This window comes from Bradysia coprophila, unplaced genomic scaffold (genome assembly GCF_014529535.1).
Source record: "Bradysia coprophila strain Holo2 unplaced genomic scaffold, BU_Bcop_v1 contig_439, whole genome shotgun sequence".
Lineage (NCBI taxonomy): Eukaryota > Metazoa > Arthropoda > Insecta > Diptera > Sciaridae > Bradysia > Bradysia coprophila.
In genome coordinates, this window is record NW_023503692.1 from 665,968 (window position 1) to 677,879 (window position 11,912).

General features: G+C 39.2%; 1 protein-coding gene across 2 annotated transcripts; it reads right to left on the reverse strand.

Moving 5' to 3' along the window:
• Window positions 1–2,949: 2,949 nt before the first annotated feature.
• Window positions 2,950–10,749, reverse strand: LOC119082474 (aromatase-like). 2 transcript variants are annotated; one of them, XM_037191994.1, is made up of 2 exons: window positions 10,619–10,749; window positions 2,950–4,895 (listed from the first exon to the last, which is right to left on the reverse strand). In XM_037191994.1, the coding sequence occupies exon 2, from the start codon at window positions 4,843–4,845 to the stop codon at window positions 2,986–2,988; it is 1,860 nt and encodes a 619-aa protein (XP_037047889.1). In that variant the 5' UTR covers window positions 4,846–4,895; window positions 10,619–10,749; the 3' UTR covers window positions 2,950–2,985. The 2 variants fall into 2 exon arrangements, with proteins under 2 accessions (XP_037047889.1, XP_037047887.1); XM_037191992.1 differs by lacking the exon at window positions 10,619–10,749 and adding an exon at window positions 10,387–10,501.
• Window positions 10,750–11,912: the final 1,163 nt, after the last annotated feature.

Consider the following 11,912-nt stretch of genomic DNA (forward strand, 5'->3'; position numbering starts at 1 on the left):
CTCAATCAATTCATCTCTCACCAGCAGTAAAGGAATTCGCAGTAGGATGCTTCATCGATGTTACTGGTGCTTTTAGCAATATAACATACAGAGCAATACAAAGAGCCTGTCTAATACACGGCATAGATGAGGGCATCATTGACTGGATCGTAGTAATGCTAATTAGCAGGATAGTTTCTGTCTTCTTGGGAGACTCCACCATATTTATAATCACCACAAAAGGCTGTCCTCAGGGAGGTGTTTTTCCTCCTCTTCTATGGCGGCTAGTTGTTAATGAAATACTAAAACTACTAAATGACAATAACTTTCAAGCTGAAGGCTTCTCAGATGACCTAGCCACTATATTAAGAGGGATTAGTGTTAACGCACTATGTAGCTACAAACAGTCTTAGACACTGTATCGGAATGGTGCGACGAAAATGAGTTAAGTATTAATCCCTTGAAAACAACATTGATTGTGTTCACACGAAACACTAGGATCGAGGGGCTATTCATTCCCAAAATTAAGGGCGTACCCATTAATATGGCCCATCAGGTTAAATTTCTAGTTGTTACCTTCGATGCTGAAATGAGAGGTATCCCACATTTCGACGCACGTATAGAAAAGGAAACGGTATCTTTATGGCAATGTCGGAAAGTATATGGGAAAAACTGGGGTCTATCACCCAAAGTAATGTTCTGGATTTACACCACCATCATCAGACCTATTATTTTATACGGGTCTTTCGTATGGAACAATATCTGTAACCTAAAATATGTTCATCAAAAACTTAGGAAATTTCAAAGATTAGCATGTTCAGCAATCACAGGGGCCTGTAAATCAACACCTACAGACGCACTTGAAACCACGCTAAACCTACCGCCTCTACATATTCTCATTCAATCCGAAGCCATTAACGTTCTGGATAGACTAGCTAAAACCCAGGGCTACCAACATAGATTATGCGCCTATACCAGGATATGGTTTAAAGCGATAGAGAATGAGGTATCACTAGCGTGGCCTTCAGACAAAGTAACGAAAACCTTCAAATTTGACAGGAAATTTGAGGTAATCATACCGAACAGAGAAGACAGGCTTAACGGCGATTTACCCCCAATAAACGGCATCAAACTCTACACGGACGGATCAGTAATGGACAATTCAGCTGGTGCGGGTATACACTGCATTGAAACAAATACTGACATATCTCTACCATTAGGTAAATACAGTATAACATATTTAGCTGAAATAAGAGCTATAATAGAGGCATGCCACATCATTACTGATAAAGAAATCTCTGAAAATATAATCTACATAATCTCCGACAGCGACTCAGCGCTTAAAACTCTTTCTGCCGTGGAGTTTCAATCTGCTTTGTCTATAGAATGTTGGGACAAAATTAACAATATTACGAATACGAAAAAAGTAAAACTAATTTGGGTGCCAGCACACTCTGGGATCTAAGGTAATGAAAAAGCTGATGAACTAGCAAAAATAGCGACATCAATCACTCCCATAAGTCCTGAACCGATACTGCGTATCGCACCTTCTCACATTAAAACAAAAACTAAAGAACGTACAACCAAAGAGTTCCTCAAACACTGGGACTCTGTTCCAGGTTGCAGGCAAGCCAAGCACTGTTTGAGGATAAACAATAGGAACTCAAAATATTTAATTAACGTAAGTAGAACAAGGCTAAAAACATATACGGGAACTGTGACAGGACACTTCGGCTTTAATAAACACCTAACAACAATTGGTAAACGATCAGACCCTAGCTGTGAGCTGTGTGGGCATGAAGCAGAGACCGCAGAGCACTTCCTCTGCTGGTGTCCGGCATTCATAAATAACAGAAGGAAATATCTGGGTAACTATACCATCCTGTACAACCAGATAAAGAACTTTCACCCACAAGGTATCCTGAGCTACATTTTTAGTACAGGGAGATTCACCACAGATAGTAACTCGTAAACTCAAAAATTATAGCGAGCACAATGGGCCCAACGGAGGCCTCCGTCCGCGACCCTTACTAACGTTAGGGCAGCTATTTTAATAATAAAAAATACGTTCATTTTGGCACCAATTTGGATTTTCTGCTATGTGAGATGGCCGAGATACACACTAGGTCTACCCTCATTAGGGCCCTTCTAGGGCCAAAATCTAAAAGTCGTAGAACAAATGTTTTTCGTATTGTGTAATGTAGCAAAACGGCATAGGTTTCAAGCCGTGGCCTTATGAGGGACTCAAAGTGTCGTGGGTTCCAGGTCTATAACTTTGCCTTTGGAACCGATTCTCTATCTTTCATATTTCATGAAATTTCTGAAATTTTTCTCAAAGAATACATTTTGCTCCCGCTCAAATTGTGTATCAGGCTAACGTTTTTGGTCATAACTCATCTTCGATAAGAGTAGAAGGAGTAGTAAGAGAAGTAAGAAAAGTGCATGTTTTCGGTTTTTGATCACCTTCGACCAGCCGTACAAGCTTCGAAGAATTTTTTTGAAAGTGGTTTTGGCTTCTAGGGTCGAATACCTTACTTATAAAAATTCTACTGGAAAACGCGTTCGATGCCGGTGGCCTATTTTTCAAAAGGATCGCTCTTACCTTTCAGGAGATTTTTTAAATGATAGGAATCGATTCCTTTTTACTCAAGTTATCGTGCTGACGGACGGACATTTTTTTTGCTGATTTGGCATCTCTAGGCATAGACGAACAACTTTGCTCATGAAGCTATACATTACTATGAGGTGAGTAAAAGTGTCCGAGGGCTTCAGCCCGAGGTGCAGTTACTCATCGTGATACAAAATATCAACAAATTTTGGACATAAACCACTGGAGTTGGAAATCTTGAAAATGTTTGACTTTTGGGAGTCATTTATTTATCTTATAGTATTATGAAACACTGACGGTGAACAAGAAAACGGAAATATAATTTATTTTGTGCTGAAAATGTTTTATTTTAAGCGGCACACAATAAAGTTCTTATAATAAAAGCCAATCTCCGTGCACTAAGACGAGCACTTTCTGATAAAATTCATTACTTCTTCGTAACGGCCCGATACCGATCTCGCTTTCAAAGTATGACTTTTACAGCCTGCCCGTTCCATTATATCGAAATAGCCCTTGTTTGTTCCCTGCTTTCCATGCTGATTTTCCTCAAACATTGGAAAATACACAGCCAAACATTTCTTCATTGGACGAAGCAATTCGATTTTATTGTAATGGCATGTCTTACCCTTACCCTTTGCCTTAATGAGGCAGTCCAGAATTGAACTTTCAATAAGGACCAGTTCTGACTTGAAAGTGTTCAAAATTTGAGTGTGAGCATCCAACACTGCTGATTGCAAATCACCATTTTCAGGATGGTCTTGTTGGATTGAACATTTCTCCTGCCGCTGCCTTGTCAGTACTTGCTCCTTACGTATGATTTTAATTCTCGGATACGCAGCTTCGAACGCATCCATTACGCTTGATTTGCCAGTTCCATGGTCACCAATAAAGTAAATGAGTTTCCTTGGGAAAATTGTTAGCTTTATGTCTTGCACTGGAGCATTGGCCACATCCCACCTGGTTTCGAGTAAGCTAATCATTTCAGCTTGATGACCCAATACGATGTACCTCTTGAGGAACCAAGTGAAGAACAATTTCATCTCCCTCTCTGCAAATGTTTTGCCAACGCAAGATTTTTTCCCGACTCCAAATGAAAGTGGAAAGCATTCCGTTTCGTACCGGTTGGGATTGAATTTTTCCGGTTGATCGTAATTCGCTCGATTCATACCGGAAATATTAAAAATTATTCCGTCTCCTCGTCTCAGACTCACACCATTTCCATCTTCAATGTCATGTTCACATTGACGCAATATTACTGGACCGACCGGTATGAGACGCATGGATTCATAGTAAAGATGATTGATTTCCTTATCTATTGCTTCTTGCGATTCCGAGTGAATGATTCGGGATGCTTTATTGGACCATTCCGGGAAATCTGCAAGGAACAGCAAAGTGTAAAACATTGTGATGGACGATGTGTCAGTGCCGGCCAATAGCATTTCAGCTATACATTGAAATATTCCATTGTTGTCATTGCAATGCGACAGATGGGAAATGAAATTAGAGCTTCCGATTTCTTCCGATTCAGCAAATATTTCCTTTGCAAATAGAAGCATTTTGCGGCATGCGCTTTGGTGTAAATTATTTTCTGCTAGACTCTGCGAATTGGGATTGAGTAAAAAGAACTCCCAAGCCTTAAAATAGTTGGCCACTGTTGTCTTAGCCTCCTCACGCCAATCGTATTTGTCTTGTGCATCGATAGGCATCGGGATTTCAAAGAGTCCCTCCATTGTCATGGAAAGCGTAAAATTTCTTAATAACTCAAGCATTGTAACTGGCTCTGCGATCTTGAGCGTTGTTTTCTCAAGAGTTTCCAAATGGCACAGAGCCAGGGCTTCAAGATGTTTCGTTCCACATTTTAGGGTCGACTCAAAAACATTCCGATTCTGTTTCCACTGTTGGACATTATTGTTCCATATCAGGCCGGTCAAGTGCATATTCAGATTTTGTAGACCAAATTGATTCCCAAATCGTTGTCTCAAACAATGTCCATGATTTGTCATCAGCGAGGAGGCAATCTTAAAATCGGTTACGATTAAGACCCGTTGTCCTAATAAATGGAGATGCACCAATTTCCCATATTTTTCGTAAAGATATTTACATAGTTCGGGGATTCTCCAGGTTCGGTTTTTAATATTATTATTGCATCGGAACGTGTCAGCCAGACTCACTTCTCTGGAACTGATGAAGCCCAGAATATGTGGACGTACATAGTATACGAACCAGTGTACCAACATGTTTACCCAATGCCGTAGCATGTTTAATAGTGTTGTACAAATCAACGAAAATGTTGGTGTCTTCCAAAAATCTAAAACAAAAAATCAAAGAGGAAAATTAATAGCTTCAGACCTACAAAATTCTAGAAATTCATTTCTAGATAATTAGCCATCCCAATCACTTTGATGATATTTCTTATGCTCTGGACATTTTCAGTGCTTCCTATTTATCAGTCGGATATCGCAAACTTTGTTAAAGAACGCTTGGTATGCAAAACTTTAGCTTCAAGTAATATTGAATGTGAAATTTCCGTTATTTTTCGAGTCATCACAGAATACAAAGCGGCTAAAACTAGGTGAGTTTTTTTTCAAATTTGACATGTATGGCTCGTTGGTCTAGGGATGTGATTCTCGCTTTGGGTGGGAGAGGTCCCGGGTTCAAATCCCGGTTGAGCCCCCATGTGGGAAATAATGAGATCTTAAATTCAAATAAGAGACAACTATTTCGACATTTATTGAGTCCAAACAATGATCATCAAAATATAAAAGTTATTCGTTCAGCGTATCAAATTGGACTGAATTTACTTTTCTCTAGTTACAATATGCGCTACAATTAAACAAAGGGATTCAATTATCTATAGTAGCTCGATAACTTTTTGCCAATTATATTGTACCACACGCCGAAAACTAAATTCTTTGAGCCCCGCGCCCAACATGATCCCCACAACTTCCTCTCAAACATATTAAAAAAATGTGGTGTTTTGACCCCCACCCTCTACCTCTAACCACTCCCAAAATTGAAAGACAAAATTACTCGCTGGAAAAAATTATCACAAACATAAAACACACTGTTATATGTTTGGAAACTTCTGGGAGCCCCAACTCCCAAAAACGCTCATGTACCCCCACATTTTTTAAAATCTTATTTTCATCTAGGGACCGAGAATCTCGGTCCGAGATTGACCTGTAACCAAAATTTCAGGAAAATCGAAAGAAACGTTTAGAAGTTATCCCAAAATATGAAAATACGAAATTTTGCAATACAAAGCCCAAAATTCCGAAGTACAATGCCTCTGCCAAATTTTAAGCGTTTTTGACATGCGATAGTTGAACTCGTACGGATGCCTAGATTTCAAATATCTAAGTTTGGTGGTCATTTGAGCCAAGGAGGGGAAGGCAAAAAGTTGCTGTAAATATTTTGTAATGCAACTATTGATGGATATGCAGTGTAGCCTAGCAACCTTCTCTAAGAAGGCAGCACACTTTGTTTGTATTTTTAGCCCCGTACGAAGTACAAAGGGGCTAATAGGATTACGATGCCGTGTGTAATTGATGGAATTCGAAGCAGACGGTAAAGGGCAAAGTGTTTGCCTATGTTCATAGATGACGAATCCGCAATAAAAATTTTGTCTGTCCGTCTGTCACGTCGATATCTTGAGTAAATCAAATCCGATTTCAAAAATTTTCCCTGAAAGATAGTCGAAATTCTGAGGCTAAGTTCGAAGATGGGCATGTTCGGGTCGGCCCTTCGTGAGTTAGGGCCACCTAAGTGATTTAAGGTCTTTTGGTGATATTTGTGGCAAAATAAACGATGGAAATGGCACGGCAAATGATAGGTATTGTTAATACTAATCCAGGAAAAAAAAGTTTTTTAAAATCGGTTGAGTGGACCGTGAGTTAGGGCCTTAGAAGTGAAAGGCTACTCGGACCTATGTGTATTTTGCATATAACTCGAGTAAATTTCATCCGTTTTTCGTAATTTTTGTTTGATTTGGAAGGTAATCAAAGGCCGAATAGAATGTTGTTGAAAAAAATGGGTCCTCGGACTGAGGCCGATACTAGGGCCTATGTGTATTTGTACTCATTAAATTAAAATTTTAGGGCTATTTGAAATTTTTGTTTCATTTGAAAGGAACGTCGTACGGGGCTTCGTAATTGCGCTATGCGCAATTTCTAAGATGTACACGTTTCATAATAATTTTGCTTTAACTACATTAACGGGTGGTGTTTAAATGTCAACAACCCCCAAACCAAACCGAAACCAAACCATGACCAGTACAACCAATCAAATACGGCCCTCAGTTCCCGATAGCATGTTACCGCGCTCTGGATCCGGCAACGTCCAGAGCCGGCTTGCAGAGGGTGCTAAGAATCCCCGGGTTACCTCAGGTTGCCATACTAGATTACAAATTGCCGCATATAATGCCAGAACATTGTCATCACGAGAAAAAATGCTCGAGATGGAGACGGAACTAGAGAAGATTAAATGGGATGTGTTCGGTGTGAGTGAAGTGAGGAAACCTGGAGAAGAATGTGTTAAATTACAATCAGGACACACATTCTTCTACCGAGGAAGTGACAGTCAAATGCTGATGCACGGTGTCGGACTGTTCATTCATAAACGATGGTCAAATCGCATAATTCACACAAAAAGTATATCTGATAGAGTGATATACGTATGCCTGAAAATTAACAGCAAATACAGCATAAAAGTGATTCAGGCATACGCGCCCACATCCACACATGACGACCAAGAAGTGGAGATGTTTTACGAAGACATTGAAAAAGCCATGGACGAAAATCGGCCATACTTCCAATACCTAGTCGGTGATTTCAATGCGAAGCTGGGGAAACGAGAAGAAGAGTCTGAAATTTCTATTGGAAAGTTTAGTTACGACCAAAGAAACGAACGTGGAGACACATTACTCAATTTCCTACTACAGCACGAATTATTCGCAATGAATTCATTTTTCACCGGAAAAAGTCAACGGAAGTGGACTTGGGCCAGTCCAGATGGTGTAACGAAAAATGAAATTGACTACATCATCACAAATCGCAAATCAACCGTTAAGAACGTCACGGTCCTGAACAAATTTACAACTGGTAGTGATCACCGGATGGTTCGTGCAAGAGTCACGTTAAATACCCGATTCCAAAGATCAAAACTAGTGAAAAAAACGCGAAAGGATTGACGTTCAACGACTGTACGAACAAAGTGAAGAGTTTGCAACACAGATGAGTGCTGAATTGGTCGACATAGACAACCAATACGAGACATTAGACGAATTGAACAACAAAATCGTCGAATCAATCAAGGGTTATATGGAGATCAAATGCAAATCTATTCATTTAAATGAATCGAAACTGAGTAAAGAAACGCTGGATTTAATAGCTAGCCGAGTAGAGTTGATAAAAAACGGAAAGAGAGATTCAGTAGAATACCGAAACTTAACAAAAACTATCAACAAGGCAATGAGATCAGATCTAAGGAAATATAACGTCCAACTGGCTCAAAATACGATTCAAGCGAATTGCAACATGAAAGTCTTATGATCCAAACTGATGAATGTGAAGAAAGAAATCTTCAAATTACGAGACAAAACAGGAACGATTCAATCGGACCGAAATACGATATTAGATATCGCCAAAGAATATTACGAAGATTTGTTTTCATCGAAACGTCCCAACCCGAATTCTACGACAGAAGAAGACAGACCAGTCGTTAGGAAATTAGGATCAGAAGATCTGCCTGACATACTTGTTGAAGAAGTAAAGGCTGCAGTCAACGAAATGAAAAACAAAAAGTCACCTGGTGAAGATGGTGTTCCCATCGAAGCCATTAAACTAGGTGGAGACTCCCTATTAAGTGCAATAACGGCTTTGTTCAATCAGTGCCTCCAATGGGAAAAAATCCCGGAAGCATGGGAAAATGCAGAGATCACATTACTGCACAAAAAAGGGGACATAACAAAGCTAGAAAATTACCGGCCCATAAGTCTTTTATCAACACTGTACAAGCTATTCATGAAAATCATCACAAAAAGGAACACGAAAAAGTTCGACTTCTACCAACCAGTCGAACAAGGTGGATTTAGATCAGGTTTCAGCACGAACGATCATTTACAAGTGATGAGAACGTTGATTGAAAAATGCAACGAATACAAGATTAGCATAGTCTTGATACCCATTGACTTCGAAAAAGCTTTTGATTCAGTTGAAACATGGTCGATATGGGACTCATTGGACGAATGTAGAGTGGACTCAAGGTACTCCAAGGTGCTCCAATATGTGTACGAAAATGCTTCGTCATGTATTAAACTTCATGAGAACACGACGAAATTCAGGCTAGATCGAGGTATAAGACAGGGTGACACCATCTCACCGAAACTGTTCACATCAGTCCTGGAGAGTGTTTTCAAGAAATTAGACTGGAGCAAAAAGGGAATTCACATAAAAGGAGAATTCCTTAGTCATCTCCGTTTCGCAGATGACATTGTCCTAGTCGCACTAAATCTATACCAAGCACAAGTCATGTTAGAAGAGTTAAATGAAGAGGCTAACAAAGTTGGTCTCAAGATGAACTTATCTAAAACGAAAATCATGACAAACATTGACGACGACAGACAAATAAAAATTGGAGATACAGTTATTGAAAGAGTCGACAGCTATGTATACCTTGGTCACAAACTGAAATTAGGTCTAGACAACCAAACTGCAGAAATCAAGCGTAGAATTGGTCTTGGATGGGCAGCTTTCGGGAAACTCAGCCTGATTTTCAAAAGCAAAATGAATAATAGTCTAAAACGGAAAGTTTTCGATAGGTGTGTCCTTCCAGTGTTGACATATGGAGCAGAAACGTTAACATTAACCAAAGCATCTGAAAATAAGTTGAGAGTGGCACAAAGGGCCATGGAACGAAGTATGCTTGGAATTACACTCAGAGACAAAATGACAAACCAATGGATTCGTCAACAAACAAAAGTCGTTGATGTCATGGAAAGAATTGCGTCTCTAAAGTGGAGTTGGGCAGGACATATTGCAAGAAGGACAGATGACCGTTGGACCAAAGCCATCATGGACTGGAGACCCCCCACAACAAGACAAATGGACAAACGGAATAAAGAAATACATCAAAGGTACATATGGACACACGAACTGGCAACCAGTGGCAATGGATCGTACAACATGGAAAAATTTAGGGGAGGCCTACATCCAGCAGTGGATACAAACAGGCTAAAAGAAGAAGAAGAAGACATTAACGGGCGCAATAGGCTTACGCTCAAAGTTGGGTGACGCACTAGGGTCACGTACGCAATAGATATACGGGTTTGTACTGGGCTCAGTCGCAGCAAACGCTCCGACTGTTCTGATGGCTCGTTTATATAGTCAAATAAAGATTTTTCTTCCACCGTCCCAAAAATAAACCTTTTGGTAGTGGACTTGCGTCTCGCCCGCTTACTAACGTGCGGACATGATAACTGAGGGATTATTAACGTTTTGAATTTAATTGTTTTGAATTTAATTGTTTTGAATTTAATTGTTTTGAATTTAATTGACGATGCACACAAGTGCTTATTTTTGTGCTTTAAAAGAATTGAGCCACTGAAGATGGTATCTATTTGGTACCGAAATTGATTTGGCAAAAATAAAAGTATTTTTACTGAGCAAATCCGATTTTAAACAAAAAAATTATTAGCGTTGTAAACTCCAGAATCTTACTTGACTGTATGAACAATCCCTAGCCATATAAATGTTCAGGTTGACAGTTGTATTTCAAATTTGCGAATGGAACACTGCATTTACCTCAAATTACTTATTTACAGTTACTAGAGCAACTTTTTGTTCGCTCTCCAGTGAAGTTTTGACTAAATTTTCAACACAATCAGTTGAAATATTTTATTTTCAAATTTTAGTGAATAGTTGAGGACGTTAGGGACACTTATTCGTTTCCATCAAGCTCTCATGGTGTTTGCATAAGTCTTTCATTATCTATGTGCGAATCAATCAGCACGGTTGGAAATGTTCACATTTCTGCCCTCTTATGTCTTTATTAAGTTAAAGTTAGAAGTTGGTTTTCGTCTTGTGATTGAAGCACTATGCAATCCCCTGGCAAGTTATTGGGTGGCAAATACTGTTAATGGTGTTACCGTGAATTTTCACCTTTCACCATTTTGGATTTTTTTAAAATTTATATCTAATTTAGGTCTAATCAACTGTAGACTTTTCGTCGGTTTTTTTTTACGTAATATCCTCAACTAAAAAGGTAATTCCCCTCGAAAAGTTTGTTGTATTTGTGATTATACCAAAGAGTTTACATTCTAATAATATTGGGAAGGGACCGTTCTTAAATGACGTCCGAGGTTAGTGGGGAAAGAGGTTCAAGAAAACGTGACAGCCTTAGTCAATTTTGACCGCTTTTGTGTGATGATAGGGGAGGGGGTCTAAAACCTACCAACAGTAATTGACGTCATTTATGAACGGTCCCTAAGTTTGTAGCAATATATGTGTCATTATTTCTTCGCTTATCATTATTCCTTTTGATTAATATATCATAAGATTGTCAATAACAATATCTTACTTCAAAAACATGATAAGAGTTCATGCAATATTACAAAATTATAGCAATTCACACAACCACAGCCAATCACGTATTTCAAAGATATTTGCCACAGTTACTAGAACGTTGAATAGATCGGTTGCAACAAAAATACGGGATTGGCTGTGTTTGTATTTATTGATAACATTTTGTCACTGACACAGACACTGTTTCACAAAGTTAGTAGTTATTCCGCTGAGTGGACGTTTTTTTGGTGTTACTTTTGATCAGTCAAAAAACCCTAAAGCGTGAAGGTGACGCAAGTCATAGTGTCTACTTACAAAATAACTTCTTCTTCTTCTTCTTTTTCAGACTGTTTCTATCCATTGCTAGATGTAGGCCTCTCCAACTTCTTTCCATTTCGTACGATCCATTGCCATTTGCTGCCAGTTTGTACCTGCAATATTCTTAATTCCGTTTGTCCATCTCTCTGGTGGTCTACCTATAGCTCGTCTTTTATATGGTCGCCAGTTCATGATCTTTTTGGTCCAACGTTCGTCTGTCCTTCTTGCAATATGTCCCGCCCAGCTCCATTTCAGAGATGATATTCTTTCCATGACATCAACGACCCTGGTTTGTTGTCGAATCCATTTATTCGTCATTCTGTCTCTGAGTGTTATTCCAAGCATACTCCGTTCCATGGCTCTTTGTGTCACTGTCAATTTATCTTCGGATGCTTTCGTTAAAGTTAACGTTTCCGCTCCATAAGTGAGCACTGGAAGGACACCATTGT